Genomic DNA, 25,355 nt, shown 5'->3' with positions numbered 1-25,355 from the left:
CAAGGTCAGTCGTAATCCCTGATCCCATTTTAATAGCATGATTTCAGTCATAAACTGAATCCAAACATGACCATAGCAAAAGTTACAGCTGTGAATTCCACACACACCACAACAGTCATTTTGTGGTGACTACAATAAATTAATGAGAAACTGAATGTTCGTTACATGTACATCAGTCATGAAGTATCCAGAAATACAGTTCCAGGTTGATTAATGAAGAAAGGTAACAAACATTATTCAATTAGGCACTTTATATGTTATACATTTGATTATCAGCTCATGCATTCAAAAAAACTGTTGAATAATTAAAAATTGAACACTTGGATTTGCATAGTAAAAATAAAAACACTACATGACTATTTGTCATGTAAAATTCACCCATTGACTATAGCTTGTTATGTACAATTTTGGTATAACTTGCATAAAGTAAATCAATAGTGATTTTGGTTATATTTTTTTGATCAGAAAGCTGGAATATTGGCCATCTAATCATTTTCGTTCAGGCTGACTGGTAAATGGCCGGATGGCGATCTACTCAAATACTTTTTCGATAATATTGAAGCGATACAAGCTGATAAGATGAATACAATAAATGCAACTACAATCCCTGCCGACGTGGATGGTCCTGAAAAAAAAAATGGATCATTAAACACATCATAATAAATATAACTATTCCCTTGGCAGGAATGTGAAAAGTTCACAAAATTAGGAAAATAATTCAGCATTGGTTTCAGTACACTTCAATTATAGGAATACACTTAGAAAGCAAAAGCAGATTGAATTGCCAATGGCATTTAAAAATGATTATTGAGCCAGCCATTATGAATTAATTCAACCTAATGTAATAAAAGAAGCACCAACGCCTGATTTGTTGTTAGAAAACCTAGTGCGGCACATTTATTGGCTAAAAATAGCCATGGAAAAACACATCAGAGGAAATGTGGCTATATTTTCAATAATTTCCCATCTATATTTTAGTAGACTCATTTATTAACCTGTATCATTTTTTCATCCATTGCTATTCTATGAACTTTTTATTCTAACTAAATACTACAGATTTCCTGTTAGAAAAAACAGAAAACAGAAATCAAATAAATTTACAAACTGAATGGTTAACCTGAATTCGAGGGCGATATTGATGAACTTTGGTTTTCATGCTGCTCAGTTGTTGAAGAGGATGGTTTGTGATCTGCTCCTCTGCTTGTAGCATAGGTAGTGGTAGATGTCGTGGTTGGCATTGTTGTACTTGACGATGTTGTCGATTTAGATGTTGAATTAAATAATACTGGGGTTGGTTGAGTTGTTGACCTGAGACACAATGAATTTAAGAAAAGTAAATTTGTGTTTACCAAATTGTTCATTAGTTTTTTAAAAATTAGAGAATGCTATAGGTATTTTGCAGAAGCATGAAGAGCATGAATTGTTTCTTCTCCTATAGTGATACACCAACAAAAATATAGTTTGGAACCGCTATTGCATGAATGACTTGAATAACTATTTCCTTACCCACATTTCAAATTCATTTGTTTTTATCACTATCGGTGTTAGAAAATAGACTTTTCTATATTTAAAATATTCTCACCTTTCACATTCATCCTCTGGAAGACACTTTGTCCAAACGTTCCTCTCTTTTCTGTAACTGCATGGCCCACATGCTTCACATTCCTTGTGTTCGAGTGACCAGTAGTGATTCTCACAGCATTGAAAACATCCATAAGCACATGTTTCATTAAACATATATCGGTATTCCTCAGAGTCACAGGCTCTTCCCTAAAACAAGTTGGAACCAACCAACAATAGACTCAAATTACGGCACATTACCTCACTGATTATTCTATTTTCCCAAGATTGTGAAACCATGTTATGATTAAATCATTTTGACTGCGTACCTCTCCAGGATACAAAACAATTTCACACTGGAATGATTATGAGCATAAACTATATTTTACAAACAGTAACTACAAGGACCATGCTTTATATACAGTAAAACTAGAGTATTCTCTGGCTTATTATGCTATTTAAGCTAGCATTTATTATAGCTATTTGATGAATAAAATAATTTACAAACCAGCCACTTAGTGTCAGTTCCTTTACTACTATTTCCATAGGTTACACATTTATCAGTAAATGATCCCACTGCTCTCAATAGCTTGGAATGGTCAGTTTTAAGTAGTCTCAAACCTGAAGATGACCAATACAAAGTAAAAAGAACAAAATTATAACTTATGAAATGAAATTGAGGTAACCGTAATCCCACTAAATTTGATTCATTAATATAAAAACAAAACTAATCACAAAAAGAGCACAAGGCTAGTAATATTACGATAATCACCTGTAAGTATTATCTGAAAATCTTGGCATTTGTATGTGATACTTCCAGTCACATTGCGGTAAAACTCAGCCTCCATTGGGGGTGACCAATTTTCTTTGTTACTGTTATTATATAAACATACTCTATTTAAGTTACCTTAGTATTCAAGCAAAGCATTTTCCACAAATGTGGCATTTAAATTTTGAGATACAGAAATATTCACAGAAAAGGAATATTCAGTTTGCTAATACATGTTTTTGAAGTGGTTGAAAATTTGTGATATATATTTCTCCTAATATTAAGGAAATCCAAATGTTGTCTCAATATACTCATCATTGTATCTGTGTGCTTTCATTTCTATGGCACTGATATTAATGGTAAACACAGTAAAATAAGTTGTTGAATCGCAGTTATCGGCATCAGATTTAGAAGGAAAAAGTGACAAAGATGCTATGAAGTCATATTTCAGACATATCAATTACATTCTGGAATTTGATGCCAAGCACCACATTTATTCACATGATGTATGTTATGTTAGTAACAGGAAGAACCTTTTTTACTGTTGTGTCGAACAGTTTAAATCATAATTTATAGCACCCAAGGGCCAAAAAGTTATGGTTTATCATGAGCAAATAAAAATATGATTGGAATTATAAAATCAAGCATATCTCAAAATCATGAAGACACTTTTAGCCTAAACATAAAAAACATAAAAGTGCAAAATGAACATACATGTCAGATGCCGAACATATTATGGTTGAATTATGCAACTGAGGGATAATCTTTGTTCCAGTTTGGATGAACAAAGAACGAGGTGGTTCACCATTGATGACTGAAATAAAGTGAGTTTATACAAGAAGAAAGAAAAATAATAACCAAGCCATGCTACATAGTTACTCAATGATGCATGCAAACATAAAAACAGAATGATAAGAAGTCACCAACATATGTTACTATCCACAGTGAAAACAAAGACTCATGTTTGTAAAGTCTCAACAAATTGGCCGTACACTACAGATTATTGTTGGTAAAGTTGAGTTTCTAACTTCTGAACGCTGTTTTTGTGGAAGATATTATTTTTAATTGGTTCATAAATTGTAATTGAGTGTCTGACTTTGTTAGAGTCGATTGCTTTGATATAGCAGATGTCCAGAATGAATCAAATATTTGGAATGATCCAGTAATGTATGATATAATAAATATCCGAGTTTCCTAAAAATTGTCTAACTGAGGGGTATAGGAGAGAGACCCAATAAATCTTCAGTCAATATCCACGAACTTGAGAAATTCAAAGGTTTTTGAATATAATTGAATTGAAAAATATTATCGTAGAATATATTACGTTAATTAGTTCACTTTGGAAAATCCTAATTGAAGATAAAAAAACATATTCATATTCACAAGCTCCTATGCCAGCATGCCATTATAATTGAACAAACTTTGGTACATTAAATTCTGAGAGATTGAAATTTTAGAGTTAGGGTGAATGATAATTAAAACTTACTCCATTCAGTTGCAACAAAGTTTTCTCTGCTTTGTTTATTACACAAAGTTATTGCTGTATTCTCATAATTATTACCATCAACTTCCTTGGAGTTTAAAACTTCATAAATTTGACCTGAAATGTATTATATGACTAACTTGTAAATAGTTGTCTCCATTTGTTGAGTGGAGCAAAAATAGAAATGCAACTTTTCACAAACACATAATTCTGTGATAGAAATTGACTGGAGTCTGGAGCTTAAGAATAAGTTACAAAAACCTTTGGCAAAAACTACGAGTTGACAATTTGACAATCAATATGAAACATTTCGTTGTTTTATTGTTTTTCTGCCAGCCTCACCAAACCGAAAAGGTAGCAAAAGCTATGTTGCTTTTTCAATCGATTTATCTGCCATTATTGCGAGTTTGATAAGTGTTATGTTAAAATTTCCGGCAAAGTATTGATGCAGAGTAATCACATTTCGCTATTCCGGTTCCGATTAGTCACAAAAGCACTCTGCTGAATCTTGCAAGTGTCAAAAACCTTAAAATCTATACAGGGGGTTTTAGTCCACATCGTTTCCCCCATGGATGAACAAAGTTACATGACTATTATCATACTTGGATAACGAAATAAATAACTCTTAAAACAAAAATATTAAGCCTGCTATATTTCCAATTTTTTTTTAACAGAGTCTAATTTAATTCAGGCAGTGTTGCATGATAGTCCTCCTCATACCATATTACATGGAAAATACCACAAAGAAACCTAGAAAGGAATGGTTTGGTCACTTCGCACAATTCGGTAACATGTGAAAAGTTGATAGGTGTGGAAGCCTGCATCTTTTGAATCTTTGATTGAATTTTAACTTTGAGTAAGTCGCAATGCTGCTTATGTGTTTGCTTTTCAATACATTGATATTTTCTGATCTAATGATCTGCCATCTCATTTCAGAATGTATGATTTATTGGTGACAAAACCTAGGTCCCCTGTACTGTTTTGAAGAAAAATTCATATTGAATTACTATCAGAAATGTGTTATCACTTTTGAATATGCTTTTTATTCACAAAGAAAATAATAAGTCAAAGATCTGTATGCCGAAAACTGTATATAACAAATTGCTATTCTATTGTCTTATTTTATAATTTCAATGTATTTCACGCTGTCAAAAACAACACAACACACAAGCAAAAAAGACACCCAATAAAATGAGACCTCGTATATATTTTTCCTATTTTATTTTTATTCTTTATGTCAGTTCAATATTGTCTTGCCAATTCACAAGGTCATTTTATTTGATGTTATCGGTACGTCAATGTAAGAAAAGCCACTGAGTTAGACAGAATCAAGTCAAGTCCATGCATGTGAAGCGAATAGCTGGTAACTTTTTCCAAATCCTGGTGCTGTATAAGGCCATGGTTCGCCATATGGATGAACATTTTTATTAGCTTTCCTAAAAATCCTTGCTTACCCATTACAACATCTTAGTATTCATGGTTGAGAAATAGGGCTATGAATAAGTGAAAAGAATCACCAAATTTGTATCACTTTTACGGTAAATCAATTTTATTCAAAAGGCATCATTTCCCTTGAAAATAAATTAATGATAAGCTATCATCTGGTACTGCATCATAAAATTGAGAAGAAATGTAATATTCTTACCAAAAGCGTTTGCATAAGATGTAAATGTTGACTCATCAGGTACACATTGTTTTTCAACATTGTCGCCATATGACTGGTTTTGTCCTATAAAATGGAATAAAATATGGCTTGATTGAGGTCAGTTCATAATGATGATATTATTTTCCAATTGAACCTCTTTACAAGCCATTGTAAACTTGGAAAAATACTGAAATTTCACATGAACTTTAGGGCTTAATTTGAATTTGCTAAAAATAGGGTTTTGTCCATGAGTTTGCGAGGCACCAAAAAGTTTACCTCATGAAGTCATGCGAGTTTAGAATAAAATTGATTTGATTTGAGCAAAACTCTTGATTTTAAAATACTAATGCTGAGCCTCTTTTATATCCACGGTTCCAAGACTATAGTATAGTATTATGTCCCATTCAATTACCACACCATATTTAATTACTTTATTGGTCTTTGTTATCTTATAGCCGCATCAATGAGAAATATTGCTATTGCCTTTCTCGCCATTATAAAGCATTTGATTCCTTTTATAGCATGTGACTGATATAAACTGATATATACATCTGGTTGAGCTGACATGTGTTAACTTCACTGCAAGTACATACTTTGACATATCAGTGTTTCATGTAGCTTATCAACCTTTTTTAAAATGGTACACCATTTCACTGTTCAGTGTTCACTTAAAGTCTGATATAACCTCCTAATCTACATCAACCAATAAAAAATCATATTGTGCCAGATGGTTGCTGGACTTTCCATCACAGGATGGAACCGCTGGTCAAAGCAAATAATTGACATGCTAATAAAACATAAGTGGATTAAAGTAGCAATTAGGATGAAATATTTGATACAATGAATATAAATACAGAAATATGGGAATCATTGAAGGAGTCATCAACATTCTGCATTATAAACATGCATCTGATAGAGCAAATATTTGGATCTTAAATTCAAATTCCCTCCTTTCTTCCGTAACATGTCACCATAACACCACTACTTATGCTACTTCATCTGTTTTCAGCGTGAGATTGGTTTATAATGACTCAGGTATACCGGTATTACGGCGAGTGTACAACACATTACAGCAGGGGTGTGCAACCTTTTTTGCAGGTGGGCCAAATTTCAATAACTGGGTGAAACAGCGGGCCGCACCGTCATTTAACATAGGCTTTCAATTAGTTGCAGGAACAGAATAGTGTCTTTTTGTTATTGATCTCATGTCATCATTAGGGGTCCTTGCAGAAATGATGATTTGAAACGCATGATATATATTCTCAAAACTGTAATTCAAATATATATATTTTCACACCCAATTTAAACGAATTCTGTTGGAAATTTGCTGCTGGATTCTTCCAGACTACTTTTATGTTATCCAAATTTGCTTATATGGAAGTGCTAGCAATTCGATATGACGCCCATTTTAGAAAAAAATATGTTATCGCAAAGTGCCATATTTGAAGCCATGACTTTTTTTAAATGTAGAAAGTTATCTTGGTGTTTTCAGTAAGAATCATTTTCAAATAATTTTTGGTCAAGTCTTATTCTAGTTTAGATTTAGACAAAATCAATTGATACACTGGAACCAGAACTAATTTAGCTCTTGTATCTCTATATATCATTTTTTTTAAAACTGCTTGCCAGTTGCCTAACCTTCAATTGCCCGTTCCCACAAATTCAGTAGCGTCTGCTCCGTATTTTCCTTAAATTGTTCCCTGCTCAGCAAGGAACAGCTTTGCGAATCAAGTTGTTTGTCTTGCTGTCAGACCGTTGTAACGTCATAGGCATAGATAATAAATTGGACTCGGATATAAGTTTGCAACGCAAAGAGAACCAGATCCAATTAAATTGCAAAACTAGTTTATCTGGCCGCGTACCATTCAAAATTGGCACTTCTCCGCGGGCCGCGTAATTTTCCCTTGCGGCAGCATTTGGCCCGCGGGCTGCACTTTGCACATCCCTGCACTACCGGTACTGCATTACCGTTATGATACATTTGTAGCACATACAGACATAAGCTAATTTTTATAATATATCCGATTTTATGTGAAACACCCAAGTTGCTAAGTCCACCCTATTGACACAATCAGTTGAGTGATCTAGCACAATCAGTCAATGTATCTAGAGATCTTTAATAGGTGACCTCCATTACCGGTATCTAACAAATAGGCCAGCATAATTACCGTACCGGTCGGTACCGTACCTAGTGCAAAACAATATTATGATATTACCGTACCGCCGTACCTTACCTCTGGCAAAGCAAGTCAAAAACAGCATCAATTTCACGCTCCATACTATCACTGATATTATTAACGAATGTGAGTACGGTACCTATCTCGTTCGCCGATAACTGGATAAGACTGTGCGGTAAGAAGTGTTATTCAAACACTGAAGAGTATGGATGGCACCGTACTCGCGGGCTACCGTACTTGTTTTCGATTTGCGGAACCATACCTCGGGGGAATACCCAGGATTTTCCATTAGGAATGCCTCTATGGATTTGTGAAACGACAAGCGAGGCAGTGAATAATTCGAACACGATTGTACGCCACCGCAACAGCGGTATGATGTATTCAGTTTTTGACAACACCCTGACAGAATATTCGCTATTTGATTAAGTTTGCAGATGTTATTGTAATCTTTGATTAGACTGAAAGTACGATAGCCTACTACCTTCTGTACTATTATTGTACGTGGATCTTACTGGATATACTATCTGCATATCACCTAATTTCACCTTGCAATCAATCACACTACTGCACTAACGTTACTTCAAGATGAACAAGGAAGTCCAAACCCAGATTCTGGCAGCTATCTCATCTCTCCAGGCCAAGCAAGAGGAGCTAATGTCACATGCAACTCTATTATCTGCCTCTAAAGACCATGGCAACCAGTCCCAGGACATCATTAAGTTCCAGAATGACGTGGCTCAAATCTCCTCCAAGATCCAGGAGATTATTAGCAGGCTGGAGACTTGTGAAAAGCAACAGGACGATTTAGAACAATACAGCCGAAGAAACTGTGTGATTCTCCATGGCTGTAGTTCTGTGCCAGAAACTGAATACCATAAGTTCGAAGACTTTGTAGTGAAAACTCTCAACGACAGCCTTAAACCCAACCATCCTATTGTGAACACTGACATTGATATTACTCACAAATTAAAATCAAGATCTCCGAAGAACCCCATCATCATCAAATTCGTCAGAAGATCAACGAAGAATATGGTGTATGGTAGAAAAAAAGAACTCAAAGGCAGCGGATTGTCCATCACTGAGTCCTTGACCCGTAGCAGGCTCAAGCTACTCAGCGCTGCCAAGGAAGCCTTCGGAAAACAAAAAGTGAGCACAATGAATGGGATTATCTACGCTTACCTAGATAAAAGGCGAGTAATATCTTCCTCAAATGATATCACTACTCTCTCTCGTCCCCTCTACTCCAAGGCTGCTGCCCGTTCAGTGGGACCAACCTCAAGACGTAGCGGTAGCCTATGAGCGGAGGGGAACGATTAACTCATTCGTAATCTCCATTTTTCTTATTTGAATAGGCTAGTGCTGTCTAATCAATGGTTCTCCATCTTTTAAACATCTGGAAACCTATATAGCCAGACTAGATATTTAACTTATTTTTTTTCATTTTTATTTTTTACTTTTATTTTGTTGTGCCACTGCCATGAAAACTAATTTAAAATACCCATGTAGAAATTGCCACAAATCAGTTCGAATCAATCAAAAAGCTCTTTATTGTGACATTTGTTCTTCTTGGATACATTTAAAATGTACCAATATTTCTGGACAAAAATATGAAAATCTTGAATCTGAAGCTGATGAAATACCTTGGTGCTGTTTCCTTTGTGAAATAGACTGTATGCCATTCTCTTGTCTCTCTGATTCTGAAATATCTGAGTTATTTGTTCCCCTTCATACAGAAAAAGCTGAAGCCCAGGCACTTGCCAAAATTCTTGATCCTGAATACCTTAACAAAATGTTTCTTGAATCAGCAAATACTGATACTGATGAATTCAACAATATTGATAGTGTTTTCTTGTACAATTGCTCAAATCAATATATCTGCTCCAGTGATGTCAATGCCCTTAAATTCAACGACAGCCTTAAACTAAGTGGTTTTATGACTCTCTCCATCAATATCAGATCTTTAGCCTCTTTCAAAAACTTCACAAAATTTGAAGCACTAGTTAATTCACTGAATTGTAAGCCGCATATAATTGCTGTAAATGAAACATGGATTGTATCTGGTACAAATGGCCATTTCAATGCACTGGATGGCTATGTTTTTATCTCTAATAGTAGATCTCATCACCGAGGTGGTGGTGTTGGTCTCTACATTCGAAATGATTTGAAATACATTGTCCGCAAAGATATTACTATAATGTGCGAAAAGGTTTTTGAATCTATATTCATTGACATATCATTGGAAAATAAAACAATAACCTGCGGTACTATTTATAGATCACCACTAACTGATGAATTGAGCAATGCTAACTTTCGGAATCTCTTGTCCCAAGTTCTCTCAAAGATGAACAGGTTGAATTATAATTATATAATGGGTGACTTCAACTATAATCTTATTGATGAGTCCAATATGAATACCAGCCTATTTGTTGATATTATGCACAACCTGGCCTATTATTCTTTGATAAACTGCCCCACCAGGATAACTTCAAGTTCTGCTACCTGTATAGACCACATCTGGACAAACGTATATGATAAAAAAATTAACAGTGCTGTTTTAGCAGAATGTGTTTCTGATCATCTGCCGATTGTACAATGCTCTCTTCTAGAAAAGCAAATTCAGACTAGAATTGAAACGCTTTATCGCCAGTTTACTTCGTCCAACTTGAATACGTTTAAGAATGAACTGAATTCTATTGATATTGATGACTTCAGCAGCATCCAGGATCCCAACACTTGCTTTGAAAATTTTTTTGAAAAATTCTCCACTGCTTACTCTCAATCTTTTCCTTACAAAAAACAGGCAAACAGATCAAACAAACCTTGGTATGATACTGAGTTACGCAAACTCAACAAAGTCAAACAAAAACTTTATAAGAAATTAATAAACAATAAAAACATAAATGACAAGCACAAATTACAGTTCAATGAATGCAGGAACCTTTATACTCGATTGCTCCACAAAAAGAAATCGAATTATTACAAATCTAAATTTGCTTCTCACAAAGGCAACATCAAGGCAGTGTGGAAAACAATTAATGAGCTTATTGGTAAAAATAAAACAAATTCTTGTCCTTTGATTGGACTTGATTGCAGTAATACACAAACTGCAAATAAATTTAATGAACACTTTTCTCAAGTGGCACAAAGCCTGCTTGACTGTATGCCACAACCAGCTGGCTGTGACAAAAATTACATTTCATATCTGGGGAAGCAAGAATCCTCATCCATGTTCTTAAGGCCAGCTACATCATTAGAAATAAAAAATATTATACGCGATATGAAGCCCAAGTCAAGTTTTGGAATCGATGGTATTCCATTTAAAATATTGAAATATGTTCCAGAACATATTATTGATATCCTGACATATATATTTAATCTTTCACTATCTAGTGGATTATTCATTGAAAGCTTCAAGACATCCAAAGTTCTTCCTCTATTTAAAAAAGGTAGTGTTTCAGATCTTGGAAACTATAGACCTATTAGTCTTTTACCATCATTTTCTAAGATTCTTGAAAAAATAATGTACAGTAGAATGTCAAACTACTTTGAAACTAACAATGTTTTCCACTCGCATCAATTTGGTTTTCGCAAGCATCACTCCACTGCTATGGCTGCTAATGTTTTGGTACACAAACTGACCAATGCGTTTGAATGCAAACAACATGCAATTGGAATATTTCTTGATATCTCAAAAGCTTTTGACACCATTGACCATTCCATCCTCTTAAGTAAGCTCTACCACTATGGAATTAGAGGCGTTCCATTCAATTGGATCAAGAGCTACCTTCAAGACAGGAAGCAAATTGTGCAATATGACAACTCATTCTCTACAAATATTTGTGTCATGAAGCACGGAGTTCCACAAGGATCTTTACTTGGCCCATTATTTTTTCTAGCTTACATTAATGACATGTCCAGGTGTCTGAAATCCTCTGAGTCGATCATGTTTGCTGATGACACTAACTTGATTCTTCATGGGGAAAACCTTGAAGATCTATTCACAGTTGCAAACCAAGAACTAACCAACATTCATAGCTGGATGTTAGTTAATAAATTATCTCTGAATGCTAACAAAACTAAATTTGTATTATTCCATCCAAGCAAGCATAAAAGTGTGAGTTGTTCAAAAAAACTACTGCTCAATGGCAATGAAATTGAAAGAGTGAAAGAAATAAAATTTCTAGGAGTTATCTTTGATGAAAATCTGTCATGGAAATCACAAATAATGCATGTTATTGGTAAAACAAAAAGAAACCTAGCAGTTTCTGCCAAAGTATCCCAGTGTGTTGACCAATCAGCTCTACTAGCAATGTTTCAATCATTACTACTTAGCCATATTCGATATTGTTGTTCAATCTGGCTTCATGGTAATAAAACACTTGTCTCAAAACTGCAGAGTATTTGTAATAATTTTTTAAGAATAGTTTTTGGTAAAAGAAAACGTGAAAGTGTAGACTCTTACTTCAAATCACTAAATATACTTAAGGTTGAAGATATGATGAAATTTGAAATATTATCTCTAGCTCACGACTTCCATAATAATGCGCTGCCCAATTGCTTTAATGACATACTTGTCAAAAATACCTCCAACCGAAGAAGTAGTTCTGATTTATTCGTACCTTTCATGAGTAAATCCGTGAGTCAGCATTCCTTGTCTTTTACTGGACCCAAACTTTGGAATTCTCTTCCCTTAAATTTGAAGACGTTAAAGTCCAAAAAATCTTTTCAAAAACAAGTCAAGTCTCATTTGGTTTCCAAATATTAAATATTAAAAATTACTACTGGTGGTATTCGATGACAAAAACTTGGGACACTCCACACTTGCACATTATTGTTTTAATGAAAATGTTGAACAGCTATAATAATATTGTGCCACGACTATAATAATATCTTGCCACGACTTGGCCAGAACTAGTCCAGCACCAAAGAAATGGTATTGTGACATGCATGAGTATATATATATTTTTTTAAATATATAGGTAGCTAACGTACTCGGATGATATTTTCTTTAAATAACTGCACACATTCTATCACTTCACGCTCGTGTTTTTATCTTTTTCTAGCTGTGATGTCCCTATCATACACGCTTGGTCTTATGTTTGAGTGGTGGTATAAGGGTTGTAGATAGTACAATATTGTTCCTGCAAGGTTACTAATTATTGCAACTAGGCGAGCAGTAGAGCTATGTTGGATTCTCCCCTTCAGATTTTAATTTGCTGTGGGTCATTGTAATTGGATGTGGTTTTTATATCATTTATGTATGCATGCGTTTTATGTTAAGGCATGGTGTTTGAGTTGACTTATTGGCCAAGGTATAGATAGTAAAATTTTGTGTGTTTGTTTTTGCATGGTGTGATAAATTTTTCTCTGTCCCAAGCAGAATGTCATCATAGATCATCTATCCATCGCTATATAATGACAATACATCCCATTCAATTAAACAATTATTTTTTGCCTGTAATAAATAGTTCAGAGCGTTCCCCTTCACCCAATCATTGAAACATCTACTCGCAGTTTTATTTTTTGTTTTTCAGGTTACTTCAAAGTGATTAAATGAAGTAAAACACATAAGGAAAAAAACAAAAAAAGACTCCCGATATCCTGTGAAATAACAACCTCATTCCCATATCCTTGTCTGAAATCAATACCCAAGAATGAAAAACCTCACTTACACCCTTTGTAACCAATTTATTTCCACATCCTACTTTACTTAATTATAGTAATTTTACTGTTACCGGTAACTTAATTACTTATTACAATCTGGACTATAATTTGGCAATAATAGGCTCTAATTTGGGGAATGAAATGGTCTCGCCCACCTCTTCATGCACCCAATTCTGGCAACTTTGGTTGGGCAACTTGGCATTTGACTCCAACTATAATCAGCTTGGCAATATGTTTTCAATAGAATCTTCCTTTTATATACCTAATCAACGATTAGAAGATCGATCAATTTGGCAATGGCAACCATTACAAAAATATCAATATGGTGTGGCAGATAATTTTCTTTTCTAGTATTTGTTTATTTATTTTTTTTGTTTACTGTATAGTATACCCTAAATTTATCGCGTTTCATTCTTACTTAAATAACTTCTCAGTGGTTGTGTGTGTGTGTGGCTGGTGGGTGCATGTGAGCGTGTGTGAAATAACTTGATAATTTTAGGTGAGTAAACACGTACCACTTCCTCTTGGCAAAACCTTTCATCTTATATTTTGTACGTTATAAACCTTATCTAAGGTTTTGTTTGCTCCCCTGATTTCATAATCAGATTTTATTTATTTGTTTTTATCTGTCAAATGTATTGTTATGCTGATTATGGAGTCGAAATAAACTTATACTTATACTTATAGTGTTTCTTAGAGATGGTAGTTTGGAAGGACCTTGTTCTAACATACGGTACCGGTACATTGCAAAATATTGGCTAATAAAATTAAAACTTTCAATTATAAACTTATGTGGGACATTCTTTCAATAAAAGTTAAACCAAGGATTAGACGTGTTACTGGAAATGATTTATGTGTACTTTGTTCTCACTTCTCAAGAACCAGAATTTATATCTCATTTATTTTGAAACTGTGCTTTTACCTAAAATGTGTATGATTATGTTTTTTCTGTTGTATTAAAAATAAACAATTGCAAGTTAAAAACTATTTATAAAACATGTATTTTACTAGAACTAAATAATCAGTGTCTTTCACATTTATCATTAGTTGAACGTAATGCAGTCATGCTTCTTCTGTGTACTGCAAGATATAAAATATGGTTGGAAAGTAATGCAGTTATTTTTTAAAATGTTAATCCAAGTGTAAATAATGTCATAACAAGAATTAGAAAATCCCTTTCAATATAGAACAATTTAGACATAAACCTAGTTTTATAAAAGAACTTGACATAATTTGCAAGAATCTATGACTAATTGTATAAATTTTTATTTTTCTGCTGTTAATAATTAAAAAACATGTAAATTAATGTATATTTACTGATAAACATGGGAAACTTTATCTGGAATCAACAATGGAACACAATGGAATAATATGAATTGCTGGATAATACTGGATGATGTTCATGAATATATTTGTTTATTATATGTAACTATGTTCTATGTTTATTATTTTTTCATCGTTTATTTATTTTTACAAAACTGTTATGAATCCACAACGTGGAACTTAGAAAATAAAAAAAAATATAATATACTGATTATTATAATGATATCAGCATGACGAATGAATATATCAATGGAATAGGCTACTGTACCAGTATATTATTTAGAAATAATGGACGGATGTTATATATTTTCTCCCTTATTATATATAATTGTGTAAGTAGTATAACTAGTATTCATATACCATCATTGATATTTGATTACTGAATATTCCACATTGAAACCAATCAATAAAAATTTTTAGTAGTTGAAAAAACACTTAACTGCTGTCATTTTTAGATTTTATCATGTCATCATATCCGAATAATTATATATATATATATATATATTATCGTTATAATTGAGACACTTCTGTATAACACCAGTATACAGTAGTACTGTCAGACTGTGAATATATCGTTTCTATAGTGTGCCACTCTTCAACTTCAGTAGTCTAATAATGTGGTGGCTATCTAGTTACGGGCCTGTGAATATTTGCTCATCGGTCATATGGAGTACATTATTGATATACCTCACAGCACCATATTATGGTGAGTGATAAAAATATTTATTCAAACCAAAATAGAATCCTGACTAACTTGAAGTAGGAGTGTATGAACTAACAAGACCATTTTTAGAAGTTACATAACTCTAAAAAATTCGTTAAGCAGCTTCGAGTTACAAAGTTATGTTATAAGATTTTAAAGATAGAAAATTAAATTCGAAATGTTTCATACTAATTTTAAATATATTTTGAATAGATTAGCATTAGATTATATATCAGATTTGGTTTATGTCGTTGAATGTTTAAAATAGAATGATTTATAATATTGATTTGAAGAACATAGTTATTTTATTAGTTATAGTTCCTACAAGTTGTTTTAAGAGAATGTGCTTGACGCGAAATTATGTTTGCTTACACAGATATGAAGGAAATTGATGAGCCAAATTTTATGGAGCTGCATCATGCGGTAGCAAAAAAGAGCCCTATTAAGCCTGATATCTTATATCTGCTTGTAATAATTTTTGAGCTGAAAAGTTTTGTTTTTACAGGCTTAGCAGCACAGATTCAGAAATTGGAATGTATCGCAGATGGTGAACGTTCAAATATTTGAGTTATGGTAAAAATACAATTTGTAACATCTTTAATTGTTGCATTTCAAAAAATAGTATTTTGTTTGAGATAGTTTGTAATGTATTATCTCTCTCAAAAAAATTACTGCCAGACTACAATTTTACGTAACAATCTTCGCTTTATATTAAATTGCCAGTGTGATACAGTTCTATATTCCTCACTCAATTTGTATATTGCATTTTATATTTTCAGCAGTAAATATGCACTAACTTGTAACTTGTAAGTTCTGTTCAATTGAGTTTACCTAGAATCTTAATGTGCTTGGATTGATCATATTTGTGTAATGGTTGTCTTAACTCCACAACTACTATTGGTTTTTTCATTCCTGTCTTCACCATGAGATGTTATATAAAAACTGATTACTACTATACCACATTTTTGTATGACATTTTCAAGCCTTCCATCCAAACAAGGCTCTGTATGAGCAATCATTGAGTTGTAAGATGGTATTATTTTACGAATGACCGGACTCTTTGTGGTTCGATATTGCTTATCTAATTTATTGCACTCAAGAGTAAGCCGTTGGGCATGGATTCCAAATCCAATACCTTCAACCTTTGATACCTAGATAATCAACCCTGATGGCTAGTTCTTTGTCTCCTCTACATTTAACATATTGCTTTTTAACCAATCCTCTCTACATTGTATTGAATTTAATACTATGATATTAATATGAATTTTAAACACATACACTACCAGTGACATTCTATTTGCAGGTAGAATTGCTTCTCTGTTGAGAGAAGGCTATTCCAAACATGAAGATTCGGATCTTGCATTATGTGACATTAAGACATTGGAGAATGAGTTGAAATATGCAGAAATTGAACTTAGTTAGTATGATTGCTTATTATCGTAACTCTTTAGTATCACCCGTAAATCATACAATGCTATTTGCTATGCAATATTTAAATTAATATTGTCTCGAGTTGAATGTTTATTAACTTGTGTTTAGTAAGCATATTATTTTCTTCAATTTTGTCTTTAACAAAATACTTTGGTGGTCTTTTTTTTCTACATTGCATGGCTTCATTGGTTCTATTTTCTTCAATCTTTTTCATTTATATAATAGATGTTTTTTTTTCTGTGTTGCACCTTGGTTCTATTTTGCATGGCTTGTATTCAGTTCTTCCGTGGGATTCACCAACTGTCCTTCAGATCCATTCTACAACTGACCTCCTTTCTCAATTATCATCATCCACAATCACATGTTATACTGAGTACATGTATGGTTATTTTATTTTACTATATTTTCTATACCTTTTTTCATACATTTTTTGTTCATTTTATATCCAAAGTAAACGTCCAGAGTCCAATTTGCATTAATTTCATATTTCTTGTTGTGACACCTTGTTACAAAGTATGATTTGAACGGCTGTGCTTTATTGCCTTTAAACAATGATGAGCTGGAAAAATCGTAACAACCAGAATGCACCTAATTCGCAAAAACGTAAATATATTTACAACACGACGAAAGTCCTATAAGATAGAGTCGAAAAACTGCAATAAAATATGAAGAAATTATCTGTAATATGTCTGTGTAATATTACAAGAATATTCATAAAAATCTAATACTAATGTTTTTTTAGAAAGGTATGGAATGAATTTTCATGGGGTCAAAGGTCAAAGAAACATATTATAAAACGTAACTGCTGTACTAATTATTTGCGTGATGTGATGTAAAGAGAATTACAAATTATAAGGTAGTTTTTCTTCTATTGCATAATATTGTACCATGAATTTTGTGTCGACTCATTTGTATATACATGTTACTCACATCTAAACACATATCACTCCAGTTATCTGTGATTTGCTCAAAGTATAAATATTTTGGATACATTGAAAGTTATGACTTCATTGTGAATAGTGTTTAATTCAGTTGATTGCTATTTGTTTTAATTTTATTAGAAAACAATATAGAGAATTTATCTGCTCCTGAAATGTAGGATATTGAAAAAAAACTAATTAATTACACACCCTACATTAGTTCATGAGAGCTTGATTCAAGATGCTTGGACACCAAGTTGGGAAATTACATTACATTGCTGATTCAGGAAATCATTTTACTTCCTATATGTTTCATTATGTATTATTATGTTTATAGAAAGGAAGACGATAGAAGTAGCAAAAATTTTTATCATGGGCTCAAGATGAGTGGATCATTCAAATGCAATACTGATGAAAGCATGTTTACCATAGTGATGACAAGTGAGGAATAGTGCTATCATTTCATTTATTGCGGAACAATACACAGGCACAGCCCTATAAGGACATTTCTGATAATGTTATTACATAAATAAATAAACTTGGGCATAGATCTCTACAGAATTTGAATTTGGTCCTAGTGTTGTCTGAAGATATACAGGGTGTACTTCATGGAAACACTGTATGTAACCCTCACTAGAAATTTAACTTGCAATTCAATGAATATGCAATATCAGTATCTATGAATGCTGAGTATGCAAGAACTTTTGAACTTCTTGCGGCGAGTTGGTGGTTGATAGAGCCATTTCATGGCACCAAAAATGTATCTCCATGCCACAAACATGAATCATTTATGTAATCTTGAAATATGACTCAAATTACACATCATGAATATCAGTCTTATATAAAGGTATACCGATTGACATCGATTTAAAAAGAGTTTTACCCTAACCCATTTTACAATTCAATGTGTAATATGTTTATTACTAAACCATTTTGGGATATATCTTTTTTAAGGTTCACATGATAAAATTCCCCCGCGATTTGCTCGTCAATATCCTGGAAAAGTTGATCACAACAGACTCTTGTCTAGCAAAATAAAAAGTGAACATACTATTGAACATAAATGTGTACGATTTGCCAATAAACCAGTTAAAGTGAGTGGATGGACGGTGAGTATCAGCAAAGCACTATGAACTTGTTATAGTCATTACATTTTTGTGCTATTTGAGGACAGTTGTTCACAATGAGTAAAATATGTTATTAATATTAAATTAGATCTATGAGCTATTCCAAGTGACTCCACAGGACAATTCCAGAAATTATGCATGTTGTTAGATGCAATATATTTTTAAATTGCCAGCTATATGTTTTGTATCATCGTCCAATCGGTTGCTTCATGGGGTGCAAAACTGCATGAAAGTTACACACAAAACTTACTTAGTGATATCAAATATATATTAAAATATAGCATGAACTTTCATCTGTTACGTGATAATATGCTGTATCAGGCTTGTTCAGACTCGAATACTGTATGCCCAATCGTTTCTTGTGCATGTACAGTACTGCATTAGTCCTGTTTTGAAACACACAGCAGGTGCTGCATGAAACTGATTCAAGGCAATTAATTGATCATCCCTGATTTGTACGATCATGGCTGAAAAATGTTTCCTATCATAGATATATGCTATTTACAATTATTTCATAGGGACATGTATGTGAAACTAACATTACACAAAGATATATGTACAATGAAGATGGCATATTTGGATGCTCTCAATGTTGTACAGAGCATCATTGGTCAGGTCTAGATGATCAATGTATGCCTTGTGGTCCACACAGCACTCAACCTGAACCAAATGTGTGGAAAGATTGCTATCCAAGATCAGATCATGTTATATCATCGAATGATGATAAGGGAATGATTCCCTACACGACGCAGGCAAAGACTACGACTGAAACAACACCTGGTATAGTTACCACAACACAAAGAAAACCAGACAACTTCTTGACTACTGATCTGAAACGTATAGGTCATTCTTATTTTTTTTCTTCATTATGATTTTGAAATTGATCAAATTTTAAATATCAGGCATATGATTGGTATTTTTTATATTATTTTTTTCTAATAATAGAATTACTCTTTGAGAATATGTGCATCTAATGACAATTGTTTAACGGCCCATTTAGTGGGACATAGCATTCATTATTTTTGGTATCAATAAGGTGACTGAAAAGAGTCTTAGCTTTAACTCAACAATAAGATCTGTATCCGTAATAAAGTATATCCAAATAGGAGAATTGTTCATCAATAATTGTACATCCATTTTGTGTTATTTGATATCGGAGACAAATAACATTAATCATTTTTTATTTAATCACAGTAATAAAAGTACCTGTCAAAGCTCCAAAGCATATTGTTGTAAGAAATGTGACAGCAACCTTTGCGTGGGTTTCATGGCGAAAGATAAGGTCAACTGAAGAGGTTCCAATTGAAAAATATAAGGTTAAAAACTTCAACTACTCGTTCATTTACATGAAATTTGTCATTGTGCAGTTCTTATATTTGTTGAAAAGTTTACATTATAATTCAATTATGCTAATTCACTTATTTGCTTGAAGTTGATACCCAAATATAAAATATTGAGTTGACATATAACTCGATTTCCATATACTAAGTGCATGTTTTACTAGGATTACTTGCATTACCTGATCTTTATTCGAGACTTTCTACACCATGCGAGTACATCTGGAATATTTGACTGGTTATTTATAGAAAGCACTCAGTTCAATCCCAGGGATGATGAAGCTTTTTTCACGAATGGGTCAGAAATTATATTTTTAATATTGGAAATGGCTGTGGGTTATACTTATAGATATTTCTCAATTTCTTTTTCATCGAAGAGAAACTTGCTATTGCCCCTTTTCTGCAGTCTTATAAGCCTTGGTTGGTATTGTGTAGTTTTGGGCTTTATTGCCTCTTCATACCATTATACTATGGTAATTCACTAACTGTTAGATTGAATTAATGCCAGTTTTCTCATATCAATTTTTATCACTCACACATAATCAAAACAATTATTATATGCAGGTAAAGGTACAAAATATCAAAAGCAAAAAAATACACTATTACAAAGTCATTGATGCAGACATTAAATTGAGGAATCTGAATCCTGATTCCCAATATAAAATTAAAATAGCAGCTGAAAACTTCAAAGGTATGCCAATAAATGTTTATATGACGCGTTTCAATTTATACAATTTTCCAGAGATAAACAATAACATCTTTTGTTGGTTAAAAGGGCAGTCATAAGAGTAGCAATCAATAACGTAAGGAATGTCGGTATCATTTATTATCGTTTTCAGTTAGCGTTGTATTCACATAGTTTTTTTCCAATATCGGTTAATCGTAATTTAGAAAGTTAATTTTGTGACGACAGCCGCTCAATTTTTTTTTTAATAGCGATAGTTCAACGTCGGAATCGAAAATTCCTGAGCAACTGCTTCTGAAACAGTCACCACTATCACGCCACTCGTTAAAACAGCCAACTTTTTCAGCGGATAGTGTGTTTTTTGTTGTGTAAAATATTAAATTCATTATGGACACCAGCATTTAAAATATGCTTCCATATTAATTGTGTTCATTGAACTTGCATTTGCACCCACATACAACAACATCTTCTACTCTGAAATATCACAATTTGTGGTAAACTGCCTGAACTGTCAGTTTTAATAATTATTTTTGCGATCTGGCAAATTAGTCCCTGCTATGCAATCATCAACAACGCAATGATAATAAAGGAGTGAAACTCAAATTGTCTACCAAAATTAATACCAAAAAATAAACGAAAAACACCTTGAACTTTCCATTATGAGTTTGACAGATAAAACAAAACACTATTTTCGACACTGTAAATAGCAACATTATGTTTATTAACCTTAGAAAAATGAGGTTGAAACACTGGTTACTCTTCGCATGATATCCATTCCTAGCTGGCATAATACCGATGTTAACTCCTCAAATAAATATGTTACGCCGAAGAAATCAATCGACAATACGAATAAAATTAGCCTATAAAAATTGCACACGTTTGTCGTTTATTGGCAATATTTTGCTAGTCTTGCTGCCATTGAAGGCTACACACTGTATCACAAATGCATTGCTGTAATGTTTGCGTTAGTGTGCAGCTAGCCTCCTGAAGCTCATAAAACATATAGAAACTACGCTTGGAAATTTCATTACCAGAGATATTGTACTTCCGATATGAGTAGTCAATATTCAAACATGTTTTATTGGATTAATTTATAAGTGGTATACTTGAAGACAAGAATTCTTTATTTTCATTTCTAAATTGTGGTGCAACTCAAGGTTAAAACAAACACCCTGGTTAGATGGGTTAAATAATATATATTTAGTTTTACATGTTAACTTTGTTATGTATATTATCAGGTGTTGGTCCGTGGAGTAAAGTACAAAAATACTCAACATTGCAGTTACCTCCTCATATGAATGTCAAATCAATCTCAAACGTGGGTTCTCGGGTAAAAGTTGTGTGGAAACCAAAAGCTGATGATGACAGATTTTCGGTTGTGGTATTCTTTTTACCAGATTACAATTTCTTCATTCGTATGCACATGAACACACATTTTGTCTATTCCAGGATTATTCTAAATCAGTTTTTTCTTTGCATAGTTCGTATTGCATTATTCTTGTAAAAAAAAAATCTGACCAAAGGTGAACCACCTCAGTATGTGGATTATTATATCCAAATATATAGAGAACTGATCATAATAATGCAGATGCATTGGTTTGGTTGGAACAAGAAGCCAATTGCACATGCTACCTTGTTTAATAATGTGCATTTTGTGAGGAGAAAGTTCCCAGATGATCAAGTATTTTCACTCAACTCCTTGCAGGTGGAGTATTGGCCAGATGCACAGGGAAATAAGCTAACGAAGGTGACAGATTTCATCAAGACCGTTAATGATAAAGAGGCTACTATATTCTTTAACCTGACAACCGAGGGCCAATATTATGTTAGAGCATATTATTATGATGAAAATGCTGGAAGTGGTCCGCCTTCACGACGATTCATCAAATATGAAAGAAGTAAGAATACACTAAATACAATTAAATGTCATATAGTACTTGCTAGCATTTTTTGTTTATGATGGAGTCATCATTAATTGGTAAGGTCCAACTGGACAGCCTTTGACAGAATATAAAAATCTGAATATTTCATGCAGATTGTGATTGTCGAAGCATTGGCATCGCAGTTCTACCTGCAATCCAACACTTATCCACAGTGCAATAGGTTGGGTAGGCAATTCTGAACCTGTAAAATAAAAAAGGCTGCTTGTCTAGAATTTTCTGGCATGAAGGTGCTGAAAAATCTAAACAAATGTTTACTTTTTCATGCAGATGGTCGTGAGAATGTGCCCTCAAAATTAGCGGAACCACATGCAATATGGATTCCCATTGTTGTCGCGATTTTTATCCTTTTCACTGCTGGTACAATTCTTTGTGTGTAAAGATGACTGATGTATCAAAAAAGTATGCATTTGAGGGTTACGAATTTTGTTTTTGTGTATTGCGGGCGTGGCTTCCAAATAACCACTTCTTTTCTTTCTTCTCGCGCCGTTTTCGATCAGTTTACCTAGTCCTAGAGGTTTTGTGTGTATATTTTAGTTTCGCTACAATTCTTGATATATGCAAGCTTGTCAGATTTTATTTTGCATATTTTCATGTTGACTTCTTGAATACAAGTTTTTATTCGCGATATTTCATGTGTATATTTTGTCTATCGGTCAAATGCTAGATTGAACGTCAAAGCATTGAAAGCATATGTAATAAAAGAGGACATTGGTGAATTGTGAACAACGTTTCAAAAAGATTCATTTGTATTCAGGCGTATATTTAAATTTTGAACTGACTAAATTTATCTTATTATCTACGAAATAAACGGCAAAATACGTACTGAATTAAAACAATTTGATACAGCTGTATTGTCGTTCAATCATCCTGACATTCTAATAATTGGCTGTAGATGACACTTGATGATCTATTCACGTGACAATAGAATTCGAAACATACTTAGTAAGCTGGTGATCAGATAAAAACATCTTCTTAACATTATTCTCAACAGTATGTGAAAGAAACAGAAAAACATGTTGCCAACAAGCTTGAAGATAGAGAAAGACCTAGCTCAATTTATTCACATTCTGTTCTCCCACTGATGTCTCGTTACAGCCTTTGTTCAATGATGGTATTCTAAAACTGTGAAATATTTCCTAGTATTTCAACTGTCCTGTAATCCCATGCGCTGTGTGATCAAGCTGTCACAGGTTATACATACAGTATAGTTTCTACACAAGTAAATCTGCTCTAGTTTGACCTGATTCTGTTTTGTTGGTGGGGCATAATTTTCTATATTTGAAGCAGCTTCTGTACAACCTTACTCAGTCTAGCTGAGAAACTGCTAGAATTGAAGCCATAAAAAAAGTAATTTTGATACAAACAAGACTTTATAAATGATATATATATATACTGCTCCAAACATTTTTTTCGTGAGAACCATGCAGAAGATAAAGAAAATATTATAAAACTTGAAGCACTGGTATCCAAATCGGTAGCTGCAATAACCAATTCAATCATTTATTAAAGAAGAATTGAAAATGGGGTTGGAGCCCATAAATATTCTGAACAGTATGGAGGATACATTTGAATTACCATTTCAGAAAAATGAAAATACAAACCAAAGAGTTGCAAAAAAGATCAATTTTAAACTCAACAGTGAAGACATCTCAACCACTTGTCGTTGGCGAAAAATATCTTGTAATTGTTCGCTTCTGTAGGCGAGACAAATAATAGGTTGGGAACTGGTAGATATAAAAATGCGCACTATCTTTTCTATCTATCGTATTGTGGGACAGAGGAATTCCTGGTCTATTGATCAGTTTAGTTTTCTGGTAGGCTAGCTCGCTGGCTGTTATTTTGATATATATATATATATTAATGTTCGCCGTTTCCTTCATATATATTGTGCAATTTCGTTACACGGAGCAGTCGTCTTGTTGCCAGTCAGGAAATAACAGGAACTACTCATTTAATAAGGTGTATAAGTCCACAATCTCTCCACTCATAAGTTGAGTCTTATGCTTTTTTTATGAATAATCGAATAAAATTATATATATACACAAACGATCATCGTCAATTTGTCTTTTATGATGAGATTAGCAGATCGTGGGGAGAAACGGGTCTGTAAGACTTAAAAGCAACTTAGGGTACTTCTGAAGTATGCGCACCAAGATGTCGCATAACCGGAACCCTAACCTGGTACACAACCTGAGGTCAGGTTGTGCGCCATCTTGGTGCGCATGCTCCAGGAGATCCCAACTTAGATATTCAATTTAATCAAATTAACGCGGAATGAAACACAGAATAAGAAGGGAGAACGCTGAATGCGAATTCTACTGCTCCAATTATAACATAAAGCTATCAAATTGAATTCACTCTATAGTTCTAGGACCAACGTAATAATTGAAATTGAGGATTACTAGTTTTTTCTACCATGTAAGTGAAACTTCATTGTCCGGATTCATTGAAGAGCATGAGATTGTGTTATTATGGACGTCATACTGAAGATCTCAGAAAAATCATGCTTCAAGGCAACGTTTTACACGTGGCGTATCCAGTGATGAGCTGGAAAATGTAAGTACGAACAATCGTATAACAGCATGTTT

At 33.4% G+C, this 25,355-nt stretch overlaps 2 protein-coding genes across 2 annotated transcripts; one reads left to right on the top strand and one right to left on the bottom strand.

The window, feature by feature from the left end:
* Positions 1-118: 118 nt before the first annotated feature.
* Positions 119-7,975, bottom strand: LOC120339740 (uncharacterized). Its single transcript, XM_039407934.2, has 9 exons — positions 7,692-7,975; positions 5,458-5,541; positions 3,816-3,929; positions 3,044-3,143; positions 2,333-2,433; positions 2,069-2,181; positions 1,583-1,770; positions 1,118-1,308; positions 119-625 (listed from the first exon to the last, which is right to left on the bottom strand). The coding sequence occupies exons 1-9, from the start codon at positions 7,717-7,719 to the stop codon at positions 486-488; spliced, it is 1,059 nt and encodes a 352-aa protein (XP_039263868.2). The 5' UTR covers positions 7,720-7,975; the 3' UTR covers positions 119-485.
* A 244-nt stretch (positions 7,976-8,219) lies between these two features.
* Positions 8,220-23,394, top strand: LOC120339731 (uncharacterized). Its single transcript, XM_078116151.1, has 12 exons — positions 8,220-8,922; positions 9,368-9,559; positions 16,628-16,741; positions 17,035-17,134; positions 18,013-18,116; positions 18,630-18,784; positions 19,321-19,645; positions 19,997-20,118; positions 20,704-20,830; positions 22,063-22,205; positions 22,530-22,722; positions 23,035-23,394. The coding sequence occupies exons 1-12, from the start codon at positions 8,220-8,222 to the stop codon at positions 23,142-23,144; spliced, it is 2,388 nt and encodes a 795-aa protein (XP_077972277.1). The 3' UTR covers positions 23,145-23,394.
* Positions 23,395-25,355: the final 1,961 nt, after the last annotated feature.

This window comes from Styela clava, chromosome 1 (genome assembly GCF_964204865.1).
Source record: "Styela clava chromosome 1, kaStyClav1.hap1.2, whole genome shotgun sequence".
Taxonomy (NCBI): Eukaryota; Metazoa; Chordata; class Ascidiacea; order Stolidobranchia; family Styelidae; genus Styela; species Styela clava.
This window is presented reverse-complemented; position numbering and strand designations above follow the sequence as displayed.

Bases quoted from the DNA above. Each gene is read 5' to 3' on its own strand.
- LOC120339731 (XM_078116151.1), top strand. From the start codon at position 8,220: ATGAACAAGGAAGTCCAAACCCAGATTCTGGCAGCTATCTCATCTCTC. The intron at 16,742-17,034 runs GTTAGTATGATT...GCTTGTATTCAG, and splicing joins ATATGCAGAAATTGAACTTA to TTCTTCCGTGGGATTCACCA. The intron at 22,723-23,034 runs GTAAGAATACAC...TTTTTCATGCAG, and splicing joins ATTCATCAAATATGAAAGAA to ATGGTCGTGAGAATGTGCCC.
- LOC120339740 (XM_039407934.2), bottom strand. From the start codon at position 7,719: ATGCTGTTTTTGACTTGCTTTGCCAGAG. The intron at 5,542-7,691 runs GTAAGGTACGGC...TCCATTTTATAG, and splicing joins TTTGACTTGCTTTGCCAGAG to GACAAAACCAGTCATATGGC. The intron at 2,434-3,043 runs GTATGTTCATTT...ATATAATAACAG, and splicing joins ATATGTTCGGCATCTGACAT to TAACAAAGAAAATTGGTCAC.